The 21770-nt window shown below is 41.6% G+C and overlaps 1 protein-coding gene across 1 annotated transcript in view; it reads right to left on the reverse strand.

Annotated features, from left to right (window-relative positions):
• Window positions 1–21770, reverse strand: part of cacna2d3a (calcium channel, voltage-dependent, alpha 2/delta subunit 3a) — a 136947-nt gene that overhangs the window by 51009 nt on the left and 64168 nt on the right. Inside the window, exons 5-10 of the mRNA XM_039800316.1 lie at window positions 16044–16206; window positions 12618–12749; window positions 10660–10871; window positions 9471–9545; window positions 6324–6413; window positions 5518–5631 (exon numbers count right to left, since the gene is read on the reverse strand). Of these exons, the coding sequence (XP_039656250.1) occupies window positions 5518–5631; window positions 6324–6413; window positions 9471–9545; window positions 10660–10871; window positions 12618–12749; window positions 16044–16206 (786 nt within the window). The remainder of the gene's footprint in view (window positions 1–5517; window positions 5632–6323; window positions 6414–9470; window positions 9546–10659; window positions 10872–12617; window positions 12750–16043; window positions 16207–21770) is intronic.

Consider the following 21770-nt stretch of genomic DNA (forward strand, 5'->3'; position numbering starts at 1 on the left):
TGGAGGAGGAGCATGTTGCCAGATTGGACCAGATGCAAGCCTCTGGGGGCACAGCTGCCATAGCTCCCATGCCTGCATTTTTCACTGCCTCCCTTCACCCTGACAGCATTTGTCTGTTTGTGTTTGTGTGTGTATGCATGTATGTATGTATCTTTATGTGATTTTTAGATGACTTCTCCCAACAGAAGGGTCTGGAAAATGCAAAAACATAATGGAGAACACAACACAGATGATATGATCATACCACCATAACCGCTTCATGTACTGTAGGGCTACGGATAAGAAGTGTCACATTTTCTGTTTCTCTGTTTTCCTTTGCTGGTAGCCAAGACGAAGGTCAAACTATGGCAGGCTGGTTATTAAATATGGACGAGTTGTACAGCTGAGTTAAGTACAGTGCAGATAAAAACTAGCAGGGGCTCGAGCTACAGCATGCAATTTTCAACCTACTTCACTGCACAAATTTTGCATAGGCAGGAATAAAAGTACACATGCATGCAAGAATACAAATGCACAGACATACTGTACAAGTATACACATCTGTATGTATCCATGCATGCACAGATGCACAGACACTATGCAAAAACTATATTTGTTCACGCTCCTACATTATGTATTCAGCACATAATAATTTATTCTCCAGTTTAATATTCACATAAACGTTTGCAAACATTCCAAGACCATAAGTACTTCTGTAAGGTGTGCCCAGAACACACAGTTACAACTCGTACTGTTACAAAGTAATAGCAGGTTAATTGTTCTGATGTTAATGGTCTCATGCAATATGTAGCATAATCTGGGACCAGACATGCCTACTGTTGGTTATAAAATCCCAGCTGAATTCAAATCTAGTTCAGCTTGAAGTTTCAACCTGAAACCAAAACCATATCCATGAAAATGATGATTCCTAAAATGTATTGGGTTTGTACATGGGCACTGTCTGCTGATGCTGATGATCGTTTTATTTGAGTCATGGTGAAAGATCCCTGTTTTGGATAAACAGATCTAAAGGTTGTTGCAGCTTTCTAAAAAATAAAATCTAAAATGAAGCTTATAAAGTGAAATATGTTGTGAAGTGTGGTGTTAGTTTGGAGATCTTGATTTGAAGGAAATACAGATCATTCCTAACAAGGAAAGAGAAGGTAAATTCATGTTAAAACTGACAACTTTTCTATTACTAACTGTTAGCAAGCCTTTTCTTTTTCACTGTTACTACCACTGTGGTACACAAGGCATTCATGCTTTTGGACATTCACAAATCAGAAGACCCTGATGACCTTGTGCCACACTTTCTATAGAGAGCAGCTGAATTTATTTCTTGTTCACTAACACATCTTGTTCACTAACACATCTTTTTAATCTACCTTTTACCTTTAATGAAATTCCTTATCTCAGAGTCCGCTTTTGTTCTACTATTACTAAAAGCAGGTGACCCAACACTTCTAAATAATTATAGGCCCAACTTTAATCGGTCTTGGCAAAGATTCAGGAGTTGCTCAATATTAATCACTTTCCAAGCTTTTACTTTAATAACAATTTATCTGAAAATCAATCCAGTATTTAGACAGATTTTAGGAGAAAAGTTTGAGCTGGGTGTAATATTAGGGGTGGGAATCACCAGAGGCCTCACAATACGATATCATCACGATACTAATGTCATGATACAATATTATTGTGAATTTAACATATTGCAATATTCTGCGATATATTACAATTTATTACCATTTTTCTCAATTTCAAATGATGTCCCCAAAAGGAAACTTTGTCAACATCTATTTTATCTAAAAAGAGCAATTTATCTGTTTGTTCATCTCACTTCAATTTTATTGCTGCATAATGGGATTGTCAATCAGGCAAACTGACCAACACATATATAATAAAAGATTGATACTTGACGTCTGTGTATCGATACAGTATTGCCACGGAAAAGTAAATATAGTGTGTGTGTGGAGTTGCCTGTTCTTGAAGGGGGCTGGAGCCCTCCCAGATGACATGTTTTCTGGGTCTAGCGGTGGATTTCAAGGTTGCACTATTGACTCTCACATGGAAGAGGCAGACTCTACTCAAGGAGTTTCTCTCACAATTCAGGTTGAGAGCCAAGGTCACATGGAGACTGTGTCTCTGTCTCCTAGGACTCATGGTATCACCAGTCTATGCTGGTCTGCTGGCCCTATTACACATGCCGACTACACTATGGAGTCTTTTACAACAACTTTTACATGTTGCAGAGTAGTCTCCAGGCAGTTATGGTTAGCCCTTCGCTATTGGGACAACAGAAACAATGTTGGCAAAGGACAGGCACTGGGTGGGGCCTCATGATGCACTGCCAAATAGTGGAGACAGATAAGGTATGGGCAGTGCACAAAGGACAGGGCACAAGCAAGCATGGGCAAGGTTGTTTGTAGCCCAGCATATCAATCTCCTGAAACTGAGGGAAGTACATGAGGCCCACTTCCATGTTTTTCTATAACTTCACCTTCAAGGTCAGTCCACGCTGGCAAAGAAAGACAGCATGCAGCCTCTTTCATCAGTTGACTGGGTTGTCTAGTGTCCCTTTGCCCCTGCAAGATTGCCCACAGTTGTTGCTAAGAGTACACCACAAGTCCCCACAATCAGTGCTGGCCTTTGCATTGATTTTGGCACAGTGGCTGCTGTCTAAATTGCAAATGATGTGACTCACTCTGGCACAAAAATACTTTTTGCCATGTTTCAAAGAAAATGGCCGGAAAATTATGAAGAAAATTTGGCCTAGTGCCATATCAACCATTGCATTTTATGGCATTTGTGTGGCCAACTCAGCCAGAGAAAAGATACAAATGTGCTATGGAGCAAAAAATGGCTTAAGAGCTTTTACAGTGTATGCGCCTAGTGATCAACTTTAATTGGTATGAATCTGTGCCATCTTGGAACACCCTTTCCTGTTTTTCATAATACATTGATGGCACAACCCAGGTTTTTATCCTAAGGGGGGTTTATTGTGCCAAACACAGAAAATCTGTCAGAGGATCAGGTGTCTGGGGATGTGGAGTCTACACTCTCAGGTGATTGTAGGAATTTGGCAGCACTACAGACAGGAAATGGTCAACCTTTTTGGTGTCAAGTAGGACCGCCACTGCTGTTCCAATCAATGCTGTCCCTTTAAAACGTGGTGAGATTTCCAATTCACCATCAACCATTGCCTTTTTTTAGGGAGGGGCACCACATGAGGGTGCTGCTCTGTCAAAATTCTACTTAGATTTTCTTGTGTTCCTAACCCACATTGCAAGCTGTAAACATTCTGATCCCCTTTCCCATTTGCTTGATTAAGGATGTTTTGTACTTTTATGAGTTTAAGAAATAATATACATTTTATTTGCAAGAAACTCTCGCTGGGTTTGATTTGATCTGGCTCCTGTTTTAGGATGTGGATGAACTTCATCTGTAGATGCAGAGTACAACGCATAATATTAAAATAGTATCTGGTCACCCACATGTACTGTACTGTAATTGGTGCTCTGATTCATTACTCTCTACATGTGTTTGTAGCAATGGCCTTGTTTTTGTATTGCCCTTCGTTGTATGTGTTGCACTCTGCTTAATTGTTCTGTATTGTTCTGCTTAGCAAAACGACAACTGAAATATAATGTGAGTCTCGTGAGACCAAGTATAACTGGAAAATAAAGCTTTGTGTGTGTATGATTATCTCTTGTTTTAACTCAGTTATTGAGATCGGTAATACACACAAGCCTTCATTAAGCCGTCATTAAAAGTCCGGGAGACCTTTGCTCTTAAATAAACCACCACAATGGTCTTTGTGAGAACAAAACATATGTAAGTTTCTAAGACATTCTTTATCTACAAACGGCAGTTATCTGAAAACTGTGACAGTATCTCTCTGAAAATAATCATGGTGTAACATGAAAGAAACACTCATTATAGAATGTATTTGAAGTGGTTCAGTGTTTCCTTACAGTAGATATTGTTTTTCACAGCAATGCTTTCTTTATGATCTTACGATCTTTTCTTTCTAGCTTTTTTGGAATAAATGCCATCTGTATGCAGATATTCCAAAACATGCCCATATTCTCAGTGTGATGCTTTACAGTGGTGAAGCTATAAGGCTGGTTGGAAGGAAGCCATTAAAAACCAGAAGCGGGGAGAGAGGGTCACTGGAGAGAGTGACAGAGACGGAAGACTTCTATTATCAGCGGGGCTTCTTCTAAATGGAACTATCTAGCAGCCTTGTTCGCGTGCTGCTCACTGCTGTTCAGCCTTGAGGCAGGAGTGAGGGTGGAGGAGGTGTTGCGAGCATTTTCAACCACCAGACACACACAAATACATGAAGTGCAGCATTTATGGTAACAAATAGGCACCCACATGCATGGAACATATACTCACAGGTTCAAGATTAAAATTATGTGTGTAATAATGTGTGTTAAAAGACTTACCTGAGACAATGAGAGTTTGCACTGAACGTGAACCCTTTCACATTCATATGCATGTATGTACTGACTATTATTTCCACTGTTCATCACACCCCCAACCGGCCCCGTCAGACACCGCCTACCAAGAGTCTGGATCTGCCGAGGTTTCTTCCTAAAAGGGAGTTTTTCCTCGCCACTGTCGCAACAGCCACTGCTAATGCTTGCTCTTGGGGGAATTACTGTAATTGTTGGGGCTTTGTAAATTATAGAGTGTGGTCTAGACCTACTCTATCTATAAAGTGTCTCAAGATAACTCTTGTTATGATTTAATACTATAAATAAAATTGAATTGAATTGAATATACACTGTGTTAAGGGTGTATGCCTCTACCATTGCCTTTAGAATGGTACTTCAATTCTCAACCTTTTAAGGGTGAAGACGCCATGGTCATTCTTTTACAACAGAAAATGACCTAAGAATAACCCTTTTTCTTCCCCTACGTCTCCTTACTCTCTCTCTCCTCCCATTTCATTTCACGGCCTGTCAGAAGAGCACCACAATTACCTTGCAGGACAGCAGACAGACAGCTCAGTCCTCAGAGTAAGGGCCATACTTAACTCTGTCTTAAAAGCCTCTGAAAGGAACTCATACTGGGTCCAGTCACTACCTTCTGCTTGTCAAAAACTTTCTATAATAAACTCAGACAAATACTAATACTGCTTGCCTTTCTTTTTCAGTCCTCTTGGTCAGCAAGTTGATATTAGAATAATTACATATAATTTATAATCAATACCCTAACCGTATAAAATATAATTCTTCTCACTCTTTCTGTTTATTGATGTATTTGAGAGATAATGTTACCTTTGGTATTTCCTTAAAATTCTGTGAAATGGATCAACTTCCACATTTTCTGATGGCCGATTCTCAACAGCGAGTTTAAAACGTCATTCACAGCCACAGGAGGGCATTAGTCCACTGCTTGCCATTAGAATACCACGTTGCAGGTTCATGAAGTTGCGAACAAGGCATTATGGGAAATTGAGCTCAGCTGACCTCATTTTACAACCAATTGCTCAATAGTGTAATGTGTGTGCTTGTGTGTTTAATACACTACCTTCCTGTCTGGCCAGTTGTACTTGGCAAAGATGGCATCATATGTGTCCACTGCCCCATCTGTCACCAACATAATGGCCTGGCTACACTCACTGCCCCTCCCAGTCTCGTTGAACTGGAGAGAGAGAGAGAGAGAGAGAGTGGGGGGGGGGTTAAGGTAGGTGAACAAAAACAATTTAAAAAAAAATCCCCTCCAATCTGAATAAAACCAGTTCCAAATCTATTTCTGTCAAACACTTACCAAACATATCATCTAGTTACTTCCCATTAGAGAATGTAATGTGTCTTCATATGACTTACATTCACAGCATGGAAGTTAATTGTGTTATAAAAGCTAATGGAATAATAACATTCCTTTCCCATACACTAAAGCAACAAGGACATCTACCTTAAGATGACATGTACCTCAAAAGATTACATAGAGGAGAACGGAGACATTTAGTATACACTTTGAAACATGTTTTCGAAATAAGAGTATTGAGAAAGGAAAGGTAAATGAGTGTGTCTGTGGGCATGATTAACTGCCTGTTCATAATGAGATGTCAAACTAGTAACCTGAGTCATTAAGTGCCTTGTTTACTTGGTTTTTGCATTATTTTGTTGATTTAGCTATTAATTACAGTGTGCTAATTAATTTTGTCCATGACACTTTCTTTTCTGTGTGCATGTGAGTGTGTCTACGTGCGCGTGTGTGTGTGTGTGTGTGTGTGTGTGTGTGTGTGTGTGTGTGTGTGTGTGTGTGTGTGTGTGTGTGTGTGTGTGTGTGTGTGTGTAGGGGGGTTGATCATGCATTAGTGTGTAACTTACGTCACCAAGAAGATTGAAGGCTTCAGTCAGAGCTATGTCTAACATACCAATGCCTTGAGCAAACAGCTTGTCGAGGTGCTCCCGGAAATGCTGAGAAAATAACGTTTGGGAAGGAAACATTACGATCACGGCGACAAGAAGACCAAACAAGAATGAAAAAACACAGAGGGTGAAGGAATTAGAGGAGAGAAAAGAAAAAAAAGAGAGACAAAGATGGGATAACAACGGTAAAAACATTTTTAAAAACATTTTATTTGCTCATAACACAGAGAGAAACAACATATTTCACTGAGCTTAATTCATCATCATTTGTGTGAACAGAGATTGCACCAATGGTCTAATGGGCTCTTTAACTGAGCCCTGAGCCGTTTTTTTGTCGAAAAAGGCCACATTGCGTTGGAGTGAAATGTCACATACTGACTGAAAGAACTAAAATCACTTGTTTTCCTTCCACCTCTTTTAAGCTGACGACGGGTCAGTCTACTGTGTTTGCAAGTGTCTGAGTCTGTTCATAGGTGTGATCGTGTCACAAAGGGTGGATTATCTCTCTGGCAATTACAGTAATGATGAGTTTAATGTTGTCAGCAACCTAACAGGTCTCATGTGCATGTCTCATTATTTGCAACAGCCTGGAGGCAAATCCCACACCCACACCCACACACACACACACAGACACAGCCTATTATCCAATTCAATCTATTGAATCTGTTTAGATCCAGTGGTTGGTATTTCAAACATTTCCTGTTGCCTCTGACTGTCTCTGTCCAATTAACTGCAAACAACATTTTCACCTATGGAGGTGAGCAACCCTCTTCTTCCCTCTACACTTCTATTTTATCAATGGCAACCAAATCATTACATACAAGATATGATTATTTCAGGGTCTAGGTTATTTTACTACACTTTTCCTTTCACTCACTTTACATTAATCTCCTCCATTCTGCTCCTTCCCGGTTGGAGGAGAAATGTCTCTCAACACACAGTAGGGGGCCCAAGCAGCATAAAGGCCATATTAGAGCCTGCTCACTTGAGAGCAAACATACACACACACACATGCAGGTGTAAGCTTCAGCAACACACATATACACAATACATATGTGCACAAAAACAACCTCCAGCGTCCCTGACAACATCCCCAGATGGCAAAAAGACACAACCTTTTCTTTGACGTGGATAAAAAGGTTAATCGGTTCCACAAAAGGCTGTACCCTGGAGCACGGTAAAGTTAACCTGCTGTGTTTCTGTGTGTGTGTGGTGGGGGGGTGTGTGTGTGTGTGTGTGTGTGTGTGTGTGTGTGTGTGTGTGTGTGAGAAAGTTAAGATTGAAGTGATATGTCTCAGCACAGTGGGCTATGTTCAATCCCTGGCGCAGCAGTGAACTAAAGTGGCAGATTCTGAAAGTCTGTTTGTGTGTGTGTGTGTGCACACGCACGTGCACGCACGCACGCACGCACGCACATAATCTTAATGTGCCAAACCGTTTGTGCTGCACCACAAGGCTCTTAAAAAGGTACACTGGACATCAAACTCTTCAATGGTCCAGACACCTTTTATACTCCAAAAGGATCACAGCAGTCAGCTTAATGAAGCCTGGATACAGGCAGTTTAGGCTATGCTGTTTGCTATAGCCTAAGGTTTGGATTTTTATGGCACGTTATTGATCCCAACATGGGGGCAGGTGCAATTCTGATAAATGCATGGAAAAGAGAGGCAGAAAATTAGTTGGACAGATATTGCAGTAAAGTATTGCATCCATATAAAAACGTCCTTCCCATTAAGAACGTGCAGGACATAACAGCTGAAAAGATGTCTATGTTAAAACTGCAGTGGGTAGAACGCAAAAAAACGGCAGTAAAAGACATTAACTGTATCTACCAGTACAGACTGCTGACACGCACTCACGCACACGCACACACACACACACACACACACACACTCACACACACAGAATTCTACAGTACATACACACGATGCATAGAAAGTAGTCCATGCACAAACAGCTGCGCCCCAAAGATTAGGCCTAGACTAGAGGTAATAGAGGTCATTGAATTTAATTCCATTTAGAAATGGCATATTAATATGGAATTTAAAAAAAATTGGGAAGAGATGTACATTTTAGTGGGCACCTGGAGAGAGTACAGTATACTGTAGACAATAAAGAAGAGATTCAGAGATGAAGAAGAGGGTCATGCCACAGTAATTGCAAGGATTCTCATGTGCCATCTTAATGAAAATGTCTTGTATGCACAGCTCAATCAGTTTACTGTACATACACATAAACACAGTTAGACATACAAACATTCCCCATAACATTTATGCTACTCACTGCCTCAGGAAAAGTCAAACCATAATTTACTCCACCAATTTAGCAATGCACAGCTATAACACTGTCAGAAAAAAAGTATAAAAAAAATGCAGCAGAACCAGAGATATATATATTTTTAATTCCACACATTCTTCTTCCTTCTTGTCAAAACCTACAATACCCGCAATGCACAATTCGGTCAGAGGATCGGGTGTGTTATGCTAGTAGCGGCTAATGTAGCCTTGAGCCGCTAGCTTCAAGCAGAGAAGGAGTGAGCTACAGACGTCTGGTATGCTCATTTCTTTCTGACTCCACAGATTCAGATTTTCTATTTCATTTTTAAACTTCAAGTGATCACTTATGGCAATTTATCAAATTTTGCACAGCCCCCTCAGGAGCCGCACAAGGCTTTATACAACTTTGTTTCACTCCCCAAGACCTGTAAACAGACTTTGATGTGTAAAATCAGTGGAGTTCTCTCTTAAGGACCCGTCACCCAGCTCAGTCTCTACTCTCTCTCTCTCCTGCCATCTGGTAATCGCTATCAGAGTATTACCACTCGCACCAGAGTCACTGTCTTTCCACAAGCAGGCTGATTAACAGGTCACACATACATAAACAAACACACACATACACACAAACATGCTCAGTGTAGATTCATGTGATTACATACCATAGGCAATGTGCAATACTCATACTGCATACTGTCTTAAGCCTATACCAATATCAGTCAGTTAAATCTTTTCATAATGTGTATTGTGTGTAATATACAATAAACCATGAATGACTTCTAACTGATTGTAACAGGAAAAAACAACAGGAGACAAGGAGAGAAAGACTTACATCTTTGTTGGTGACATCTGCTTGGACCAGAGTTCCATTTAGGCATGGCTCTACATAATGCAATTCCTCATTGTACTAAAAGAATACAAAAGGAATAATTAAAGTAATCATTTTTTTGTCACTTTTAATTGTGCTGTATATACAGAAATGTTTAAAAATGCAAAATGTTAAGATGTTAGAAACTTCACTCATCTTGATGAAAAGCATACACACATGCACACAATGTATCCAGTGCCTGCCATTCTGTGATAATACTCATAATTTAATGCATGTATGAATTAGACTTCAAAGTCCAAGAAAGGGAATGGAAGTGTGCTCCTCCACAGCCAGCAATTTTGTGTCTATATGCATATGCATCTGTGTGTCTGTCTATGTGTGTACTGTATGTATACATTGCAGCTTGAAACTCTCACTGCAGATACTTTAAACAAAACCCATAACAACTTTAACACAACTGTCTTCTATGGGAAAATGTCCTTCATATAGAAGGTAACACAGTTAATGAAGCACAAATAAAAAGAAGAAAGAAGAAACAGATGAGTCAAAATCACACATCCTTTTAAAGAGTGTTAGGGGAAAAAATGTGTTTCTGCCAGATTGTCTAAATCCTCTTTTCCTTTATTTTTCAAAAGAATAATTTTCAAAATAACATGATTAGGATAACAAATGATAATGAAGACTTTGTTCTTCGGAGAAAGACAATGGAGGCTGGCAAAGTGACTAGATACGTTTTAATTGTGCATCAGACACACTTGCAAGTGCGTGGTCACGTACACACACACACACACACACTACCTCACGCGCACACACACACACACACACACTCAGTCAGTCAGGCAGGCAGGCAGGCAGGCAGGCATACACACACACACACACACACACACACACACACACACACACACACTTATGGAGTTTCATCAGACTGAGATGCGATAACAATGGTTTGGGTGCCTGAGGCAGGATCCAATCACAACTGTCTCTTTTGCAATTCAAATCTTCATTCAACTGACTGCTAATTGGTTGTGAGCGTGACAGGAGAGAAAGCTGATTTGTTCCAGCATTTCCTCTCATCTGAGGAGGAGAGGATGTGAGCCTGTGTTTGTGTATGTGTGTGTATCTATAAAAAATGTAGAGTTTAAGTAGTATATGTATCCCCCTCATAGCTGTGTGCATATCTGCGTGGACTTACAGCGATGATGTTAAAAAAGTCATCGTCCCCAAGAGTGTCCAGTATGGAGGAGACAGTCTGCCTTGCGATGGTGAGCCTGAGACCTTTCATGCTACCACTGACATCCACCAGGATGACCACATCCTTTGGAGAGGTGGCAGCCTGGATGTACCACTTCCGGTTACGACAGTCAAAAGCTATGACCCCGTGTTCATCCGGCTTCCACTTGATCCCTTGAAGAGAGAGAGTCAGCATCACAACTCAAAAGATAAACGATGAACTGCAATAGTGCTAGAGTTAGAAAACAAACTGTTACCTTGGCTGAAAGAGATAAAAGGTGGCCTGGTTCTTTGAGTCCTAAAGGCTTTTTGCCTAAGCACATTGCTTTTTCTGTCATTTTTCTAAAACATTCATCTGTTTTTAAGACTTCCTCTGCCCCTACTGCAGTCTGCTAATTTTAGGCATTCAGTTCAGCCGAATTACAAAAATACACATTATCTCACTCACTTCTAGTGGCATTTGGCCATGCAGATATGTGAGATTTTTGCTGACACTCCAGTACAATGGAGGTGAATGTACTGTAGTGCTCAGAGCAATCAACACATCCCTATCTAGAAACTAACTAACAAATTACACACATGCAAAAATGATCTAGGTATTACATGGAGGAGCTATATGTGAGAATGTGAATGTCCGAATCAGTTGGACAGGACATTAAACAGACTTTACCCTGCCAGTTCCCTAGAACAAAGTCTGTGTAAAGTCCGATTGAGCCCATGTGTGAATAGAGCAGCTTATTTTCTGGAAAATTCACACAGTGAAAATGGGCGTGCTAATGATGTTTCTCTTATGCAGCTGGAACAAAACTGGAATAAAACAAACACCCTAGGGTGAAGAAGAAGGGTGATTTAAACGAAGGCTGCAACAACAATGTCCAACTGAAGAGACGAAGAGATTCAGGAACTTCTGTCTGTTAGGGCTGACACCAAAATCGTCAGACAAATGTAAGGAACAGCAAGAGACTCAGAAGTTTATTACCAAATTACACACCGCCTACGTGACCGCAGTGTATTCTGCATCATAGCCTACGTCCTGCATGCTCTACGCAGGCACCACCCTTCATCTAAACCAAACAGAGGATTTTCAGTAATTGAGAACGTGTCTGACACCGACAATCACCTGTTGTGTGCTATGTATGAGAAAGAGAAACTTCGGACAATGTCCGCACCTGATTGGTCAGACACTGTCCAGAGTTCATATAAGAAACGGCTTAAATAACCCACAGAACACACTGTTTTCACAGTGACAATTTATTTCTAATGTTAGTGAACTTAAGGGAAAAGAATAGAAAGAAAATAATTTAGAATCTGTATGCAGCAGTGACTTTGGAGGCCTCCAGTTCAGGAAACTAACAATGGACCATGGAGGAGGCCTTTTGCTGCACAAATGATATATGTAAGATGGAGAAGTGGGCGTGTGATATTAAAAAGCATAACTAAAAACACTTATATGCAGGTTCATAAGGTCAGAAGATAAAAAAATAAGAAAAATAATATTTCCATTTGTTTTTCCATATTATGTGCCACATAGAATATAGAATATTATAATATTCACCAATTACATTCAACAGGTTTCTTTTCATTATTATTCTACTCCTGTTCTTATTCACTCCACTTCACCTGAAAAAGTTAATTTTATCCATCTTCTTCACCCACTCTCTAATCTCAACAAACTCTCTCACCTGTCTCTCTTTACCCCCACCCCCTCCCCCCCACATTCTCTTCTTCTATCTACTCTCCCCCTCCTCCTCTCTCACACCCTGCTAGCCTCTAGTCTCTAGCTGTCAGTCACTGAAGATTCCCATACACCACTCGTTCTGCTTTAGGGAGACAGCGACTTAATTACAAACACACAAACACACACAGCCACCACCAAACACTGCTCCACACTCACAAACAAACACAGACACACACACTTACCTGGGTACTGCCTGAAAAAGCCCTTGGCACTGCCAAAGTACTGCCATATGAGTGATGGGTCTCTCTCAAAGTTATCCACAAACACTTTATTCAAGGCCTCAGACCAGTACACTCCGTTGACGATTGCAGAGTCTAAGGATTAAAGGGAAAAAGAAAGAGAGACGAAGAGAAGCATGGAGAGGAAAGAAACAGCACCATTTGAGTAAAAAGATTAACACTGTTTTACAGGGGAGGAGGTTGGAACAGGTATTCTCTAGTGCCTGCTCATCCACTTATATCATATTATACACTGCACCTCCACAGATCACTATCAGGACCTATTCATTACACAGGGAAAGTGTTGGCAGTAAAACAGAGTGAAAAGATGAGAGTAAAGAAAAAGAAAATCTATTGTGCCATTGTGTATACTTTCTGTGAAAACTCTACTGCATTCTGGCTTTGTATTTGCTGCTCAGGCTGCACCAACTGCACTGTGGCTTAGTATCTCTTACACCCACCATTGCACATTGTGCACTATCTGCCAACTAGACAGCTAAAGCAAAAGAGCTGCATCAAGTGAAAACCATGAGATGGGTAGACTTTACTAAAACTAAATTTCCTTATTGATTTTTCTTCAGTTGTTGTCTGCAAAGGAAAATTATTGATTTTGATCAACTGTTATCTTGGTAACTCAGTTTCTTTATTCTACACAACTTGATGAGGAAGCAGCTAAATCCAATCATGATGGGGGAAAAAACTCCTACTACAGTTAACTAGGTTAGCAGATCACAGTAGCTGGCATCTCAGCTTTTGACTCCAGTGGCTCATGTGTATCTACTAATAACTCTATCCAAACTGATTGTGATATATGGTAGGGCATGTCCAATCATTAAAACTTATTTTCAATTAACAGGCTGCTAGTCAAGAATGTAACCGATTTGCGACTAGACAGCCAAGCTTATTACAGCTGCTTACAGTACTACCACAATTCTGCTTGGTTCAGAAGCAGGATGGGGAAGATGGAAGCAGAAAAGAATGAGCAGATAGACAGACAGAATCATACAGTAGGGCATACACACAAAAGCCTTTAAGAGAGAGATAAAAAAAAAAGAAAGCCGGGAAGCAGACAGAAAGGCAGGTAGAAAGGAGACAGTTAGACAGACAAGGACCTAATGGACTGAGAGAGAGAGAGAGAGAGAGAGAGAGAGAGAGAGAGAGAGAGAGAGAGAGAGAGAGTAGATAACAGGTTTCCCATCATCGCCTACGTATGCTGGCAACATTGTTCTGCTGTCAACAGTCATGCCAATAAGCCATGATCGAATTAGTCCTCTGGAAGCTAGCACACTAAAACCCTCTCTTGATAGTAAACACCCAACCACCTTTATGGAGTGAAGTGGAGAGGAGGCTGGATTTGATCCAGGCCCCATTTACACAACAATACAGTCACTTCTGGTGCAGTTTGAGTGTCTATTACAATCTGAACTCATCATGATGAGGGAGAGAGTATGGGCTCTACTTTTTCCCCTAAGCTGTCATTTAAATTCATCTCAACTAATGCACTCCTTCATTTAATCTGATCAAAGGAGCTCCCATGATTTTATATAATCGCACTTGTACTCAAGATTGAAAAGTAGAACTGTGTAGGTTACCCACTGCTGCACCAGTCATAGCGATCTGAGCTGAAATCAACTTCACTTTCATAGGTTACTTATGATGATGATTAGGGAGGATGGTATTAACAAGAGGAGCGAGGAAGCATGAGTAGAAACGGGAAAGAAGTGGGAAGCAATGTGTTTTTTTAGTGCATGTGCTCACGTGAATGTGAACACCTCTCCATCTTAAGAGTATAAAGGTTAGTGCATGGACATTAGAGTGTATCGACCTGCTACAAATGTGTACATGGCTTCGCTGCGTGGATGGTACATGTTCCTGTCGTGAAGCCTCATAAAGTATGATGGTGTAGGTTGTGTTTTGGTCGCGATGTTTGGAAGATGGATGTTTGATGTGGTGTGTTCCTCCTGCGATTAATCTCCGGGGGCGTGCAGCTCTCTGCTATCATGGACTTAACCTCTAATTCATTTTCGCTGCCACCAAACCATTTATGATGTGCACAGGCTGCTCTACTGCATAAAAAAAAGGTTCAGAAGACAGTGTCTTGCTACTACGCGTGGGGAGGGTTTCCGAAGCACGGATGTAATTAGACAAAGATTAGCACTCGGTAAAAGAACGTAGCTTCTTCCGTGATTTCAGAGAGAACCTTGCGCCAATTTGGATGCAATTAAATGCAGCAGCAAATCTTGTCTTATATTATTATAATTCACGGTGCAGTGTTTAGATATCTGACAAGTATGTATTGCTAAAACTGGATATCCTGGATCATATTTCATTTTCTCACCTGCACCTGTAGCAACAAACGCAAACCAACAAAACGTCTTTTTTTTTAAACGTAGTTCTGCTAACTTAACCTGCTAAAAAATGTCTGCTTGAGCAAGCAGTAAAGAAACATTAAAATTCCTTGCTAAAAATACTGATAATGCTGCATACTGCATGAATGTTTTTGCAAATTCATTCAAAAGGAGAACATTTTAACAATATTTCCAAAAGTTTTGAAGAAACATTAGCAAACCGTTTCCTTCCCCCGAGTCACTTAATCTCCTTTTGCAGAACTGTGAAACTTTGCCAACCAATGAGCTCCCTGCAGTCCCAGCCAATACATCGATGCTATCACAACCAGTGAGCAAAACCTGCAGATTTAAAACTCTAAAGCTCTCTCGCTCTGTGTGTGTGTGTGTGTGTGTGTGTGCAATTTTAATCATCTGCCCGTGAATCAAATCAAAATTACTCTTCCTCTCCCTGTATCGGCCTGCCAGCCTCACTCTCCTAGCCCTTTCATTCAATTCCTTTTCCATTTCATTCCCTCTTCTCCTGTCACTCTCACTTGCTTTTTCCCTTTTTTTTCACCTAGATGTAATTAATCTGTTGCTCAAACCTTCCATCAGTCTGACTTAACCTACTTTCTTTCTCATTTGCTTTCTCCCTCTGTTCCTCTCTCTCTCGCTCTCTCCATATAATTTCTTTGCCTCTGGTAGCTGGGTTAAGCCGACATGACATTCACTCTGTCCACTGAGCATGGTACGAGGCCATGACTTCATGGGTTGGACTTGAGTGGATTGTAAATTAGCAGAAAGTCTGATTATTTAACAGCTAATTAATTTAGTGTGTGGTAGGGGTAATCCAAAGAGTTACAGTTAATGAACTCAAATCCTCCTCCGCACACACGCGTACATCCACGTGCACCAGCACACATATTAACTGTTGTACTGATTGTTGGGGCTTCAATTATCTAAATAATTGAACAATTCAGCAAAATAGTCTGTTCAAGATAGGCTTAGACGTATTGTACTTTATAATGATATGATTGTAATACATTGCAGGAGGTAAACATACCTTTGTTGTACATGTTGGTGGGCACCTGGACCACGCTGAGACTGAGGTTCACTGACAGGTTGTTAAAGTGGTCATTGGGTTGCAGGATGAATTCTCCTCCCAGCTCTACGCTGTTCCCCACATCATCCACCTCATTGATCAACACTGCATTGAAGTATTCATACTGGAGACATGAAGAAATAGATATAGTCATTTCACTAACAATTAAATACACCTAAATACTGGAGTATCTGTCATTCAGAATCATGTATCTTAGTTTTGAAATGTTTGAATGTTGAATCGTGTTATCACTGTTTAGAATGACTGGGTCACTGAAGTGCTGAGTCAGAGAGTAGTTTGCGTACTGAGGTAACCTGAAGCCCTGGATCATCCCAGACATGCACAATGTTACAGCGGAAAGCTGCTGAGCTCGCACACTCCCTTCTTAGCCAGATGCTGCATGTGGTACTCTGCCTGCACTGTATTTTAGTACTGCGCATACTAGGGAGACTATTAATAAATCATAGAGAAAGACAAATATAGAACACATGGCTCCCTGCATCCGAAAGGCTCTGAAGTCTGAGGTACCAAACAGGGAGCTACAGCCGAGGCAGAAAAAAAGACAACAAAGAGATAAAGATCCTCAAGCGATTACATTTTTTAGAATACATTTTAGAGTAGAACCCCAAAAGCATACATATGTATGTGTATGTTTACATGTCAATGATCTACACATACACCAACAGAGGGAGTAAAACTAAATGTTAATGTAAATTCCAGCTGAACCCGGCAAACTTATCATTCATTTTTTAAGGTGGTATCTTGATTTGTGTATTCATTGTTTGCAATTTAGTCTTGAAAAGACTGAAAAGCTCTCATTGTGGTTACAGTCCATCATTGCAGGAGCACAGGTGCAATGTAAAATTGTTAAAGGTCCTATGACATGCTGCTTTTTGGATGCTTTTATATAGACACTTAGTGGTCCCCTAATACTGTATCTGAAGTCTCTTTCCCGAAATTCAGCCTTGGTGCAGAATTACAGCCACTAGAGCCAGTCCCACAATGAACGGGCAAGGTGGAGGGTGGGGGTGTGGCATTGACCAAAAAAGCAGAGAAAGGGGAGGTAACTTTTCCCCTTATGACGACATATAGGCAAGATTCCAGATCGGCCCATCTGAGCTTTCATTTTCTCAAAGGCAGAGCAGGATACCCACGGTTTGGTTTACACCGATTGCCATTTCTAGCCACTGGGGGACCATAGGCAGGCTAGGAGAACTCATATTAATGTTAAAAAACCTCACAAAGTGAAATTTTCATGCCATGAGACCTTGAACTGACCTATGAAACTGTGTGCCCATGTTCAACATATTTAGAAGTCCTGTTTTCTCATTTGAAACTAATTTCACTTTGATGACATCTGAAATCTGAACCAGGTCTAAATTCACCAAACTAAAATTTTCTTCCAACTGATCATTAATAAATAATTTAGGAAGAACAAGCATTATTTCCTACTTATACATATTAATATATTTTACTGTTCTTACTGTCAATATCAATGGCAGTGGCAGCGATTCAATCCCTTCAATGTGTAGGTGAACGGTGGTGATTACATGGCTTAAGGCCACATTGATTTATCTTGTAATGACCAAGAGAATATAATTTGAAAAGGGCCTCTGAGGAGAATAATTTGCCATTCTCAAGAGTACAATACAAAGCCCCAGTACATGTGCTATCATTCAGAGGGGTACAGACACTCCCTCGACTTGATTTTTCAGAGACTGACAAGTAAACGGTGATTCAGTGCAGAGAAAACAGCACACATTTAAAAGTAACCATACCTTATCTATTCATCACCAAACCCTGACACAAGCCCTTGAACAAATTGTATTGTCCTACCACTCACTTCGGTGGACTCTTTCCTTTGTATGCCCCGAGAATTACTCATCCCACCACATACTTTCTCTTTTCTAGCACCAGTAACCTTCACTTGGGCTAAATCTTTCCAGCTCCTCCTGAGGAACGCCATCATCCCCTCAGCCCGGTGCAAAACACAGATAAAGTCATCAAATAGGCTGTGCCTATCAGTGTAATTAATCAGGCCTGATTAGGCTTATTAGCCTTTTATCAAGGGGAACACTGCAATTTCAAGGTGAGGGAGCACAGTGTTGCATACTTCTGCCTATATATTTTCTCTCATTCTTCTTTTCTTTCTGTTTTACCTGCCTCTTTCTACCCCTGTGTAGACACAAAACCAAACCTTCAAAAGAAGAAGAATTTTTTGTGGTGAGTGACAAACCAAAATATTAGATTAAAAATGAGTGGGTTGGGCAGGCCAGAGACCTAGTAAGATTCAATAGACATCAGAGATGGGACTCGGACTCGAGTTGCACTTAAGTCACAGCTGACTTCAGACTTGACTTGCGACTCGACTCAAAAGACTTCAGACTTGACTCGGACTCGAGCTTCGAGTTTTCATTCAATTACTGCTTTATAAATCTAAATGTATTCATGTTTTTCTATTTTCTTTTTTGGCGAATATATGTTGGGGAAACATATGATGAGCTGCATGTCCCCAGCCCTTTGCCATAATGTGCAATGTAATGCATGAGCTATGCCTATGTGCGGGCACTCACATATCAAAAAATGCATTGACGATGGCGACACAAAGTCCTCCCGGAGTTGTGCCTTCTGTCATTAGTTTTGCTTTCAATAACTTCGTAAATAGTGGCAGTAAGTGAACAGCTACATGCAAGGTGTGTGGCACCAAGATAAATGATGCCGGATCAACAAGGTCGAACTTCATCAGGCATCTCAAAACGCACCCAGATAGGTCAGTTACTAATGTCAAAGAGACGTTACATTTAGCATATATCGTCACAGGTAATAAACTAACAATCGTAAAATATTGTGCTAATACTGAGAACAGGCAAATTGTATCTTTATAGTTGTATCCATATGATGTGACAGACTTAGGTTAATATTTCACCAGGTCCGAGGGCTAGAGGGATGTGTTAAGTAGCCGAAGATTAGACTATACAATGTCCTAAATTGGAGACCCAATGTAAGTTCTATTTCGTATAGGCTTCGCCCTCTAAGGCTACACTATTGGGTTTATCCCTTCGCGCATGCGCAGTCGTGAAGATTTTCTTTCCCGCCCTTGCGTCCAGCACGGGCTTTCAACTACGTCTACAGATACTGTATATAAACAGAGCGGACCCGTTGTTCATCTCCCAGTTTTTCTTCAAGCTAGCAGTATGAAGACCTGTACTTCCAAAGGTGTTCGCCTCTGTACCGGCAGCCGGACCGGCTACACCCCAGTGGTAGTGGGGAGACATGTTGTCGTGTGGACAGTCAACGTTACAGCAGCAGCGTTCATAAACCGTCAAGAGAGAACAAACACTGCGCACTGTGGTTTTCCGTGAGCACACAGGACAATCCTCCCCTCGGCGTAGACGTCTTCTCCCACCATCCCTGGCCCAGAGCCCTCCTATACACTTTTCCGCCGGTCCCTCTGATCCCTCGCCTCCTGGAACGCATCCAGGAAGAGAATGATTGTAGTGGCACTGGAGCGCATGAGCGCGTCCTGATTCCCGACTCTGGTTCAGCTGCTGGCGGGCCCCCCCTGGCAACTACCGTGGCACGAGGACGCTCTGTCACAGCTGAACAGTGCAATATTTCACCCCATGGTGATAACCCAGTGGCTGTGGGGCTGGCTGCTGAGCAGAAACGCTTGCAGAGACTAGGCTTGCCCCCTGCCATGGTGTGCACTATCCAGAATGCAAGAGCCCCCTCTACTACAGCATGTTACGCAGGGCGCTGGTCTGCTTTCCAATGCTGGTGCGCGGACAAGGGTGCAGATCCCACATCGTGTCCCCTGCCTCTCGTGTTGACTTATCTCCAAACATTAGTGGATAATGATTTGGCTCCGTCTACAGTCAAAGACTACGCAGCAGCCATCTCATCCTGCCACAAAGGCTATGGAGAGAATGTTTTTTGCGCACCCCCTGGTGACAGAAACCCACCGTGCGCTCTCTCACACCCCAATGGGACCTAGCCCTGGTGCTCCGAGCTCTGGGGAAGCCTCCATTTGAGCCTCTGGCACAAGCCTCTCTCAGGATGCTGTCACTGAAAACGGTGCTTCTCCTTGCCCTTACGTCAGCCAAGAGAGTGAGCGACTTATGTGCGCTGTCAGTTTCGCCATCCTGCCTCTCCATTAGAGGGGACAGGAGTGCAGCCACCTTACAGCCATAACCCTCATTCACACTAAAAGTTCTAACAAATTCCTTTCAGTCGAGGGTGTTTTGCCTCAAAGGTTTTTTCCCTCCACGACAACGTCGCGGAGGAGGCTTTTCACTGTTTGTGTCCAGTGCGTGCGTTATCACAGTACGTTTTTTGCACGGCGGACATAAGGCGTAGCAGCTGTTTGTACACTATAGGGAACACTCCCACGGAGCGGCCCTTTCAAAACAGAGTCTATCTCACTGGCACCCAGGCTTAGAACGCGGAGGGGGCGGAGCCCTCCCCAGGGCATCCAAGCACATTCTACGAAGGCATTGTCGGCGTCTGCGGCCTTGTTCAAGGGCATGACAGTAGCCGACATCTGCGCAGCAGCCTCCTGAGCATCCCCATGCCCATTCATCCATTTCTATCTGCGTGATATGTCTGAGCTCTCTTTGACCCACTTGGTCCTATCCACACTCAACGACGTTGCATGTGTGTTCTGCCTGCTGTCCTCACACCTCCTGCACTGGGTGCTGGGTGGAACGCGGGTGTCCCATAAATTATCAATCATGATACAATTTCTCACTAATCATGCACGCCTACAAACATGGAATGATGCGCCACTGCATGTGTATTCGCCTGCGGTCCTCAACCCCCTACACTGGGTGGCTGAGAGGAACACGGGTGTCCCATAAATTGTCAATCATGTACAATTTCTCACTAATCATGCACGCCTACACTCATGACTTGAGGCGTTGCAGCCAGTCAGGCCAAGTCATTACCATGGCAGGCTTTTTCTTATCAGAGTAAAGATTTATCTGATACAATCTCCTGTCAGTGCATTGGGGGAAGAGTTAGTCTATGTTCTGCTTGTGGGCTCTGTGTCGCAGTTGGCACTGACTATCAGCTTCGCCCTAACTCAATAGCGTAGCCTTAGAGGGCGAAGCCTATACGAAATAGAACAATAGTTACGTATTGTAACTCCAGATTCTATGAGTATAGGTGCAGCCCTCTAAGATTCGGGCCACCTGCTCCAATAACGTTAGAGGTCGACCGATATGGGTTTTCTCAGGCCGATGCCGATGACGATCTTTTGAAATCAGGGTCGGCCGATGGCCGATATATGCTGCCAATTATTTTTGGCCAATATTTGGCCGATATTTGCTTGTTTTTAACCTGTATTTGAAAGATAAAATTTAACATTAATAAGTACTTAAGATACACAAAATTTCTCAACAAAAACTTTTATTGAACACTTGAACACCAATCTGCACTTGTATACTTACATTAAACATGTATAATGTAAAAACATATATTGTATAAATAAACAAAACGGGTAAGAAGAAAGAAAGAAAATAAACTTTGTCAAATAAACTTTTCAATGAAAGAATAAAGTTTAGTGCACTTAGCAGCATTTATCAAACATCTGAGAACAATAAAATAAATTAACCATTTTAACAATAGTAGTGCTGACACACAGTAGCAACCAGCAGCATTTCTTTATTTTGGTGTTGGCTGGGTGAAGTG

The sequence above is a fragment of the Perca fluviatilis genome, chromosome 5, assembly GCF_010015445.1.
Source record: "Perca fluviatilis chromosome 5, GENO_Pfluv_1.0, whole genome shotgun sequence".
NCBI classification, from domain to species: Eukaryota; Metazoa; Chordata; class Actinopteri; order Perciformes; family Percidae; genus Perca; species Perca fluviatilis.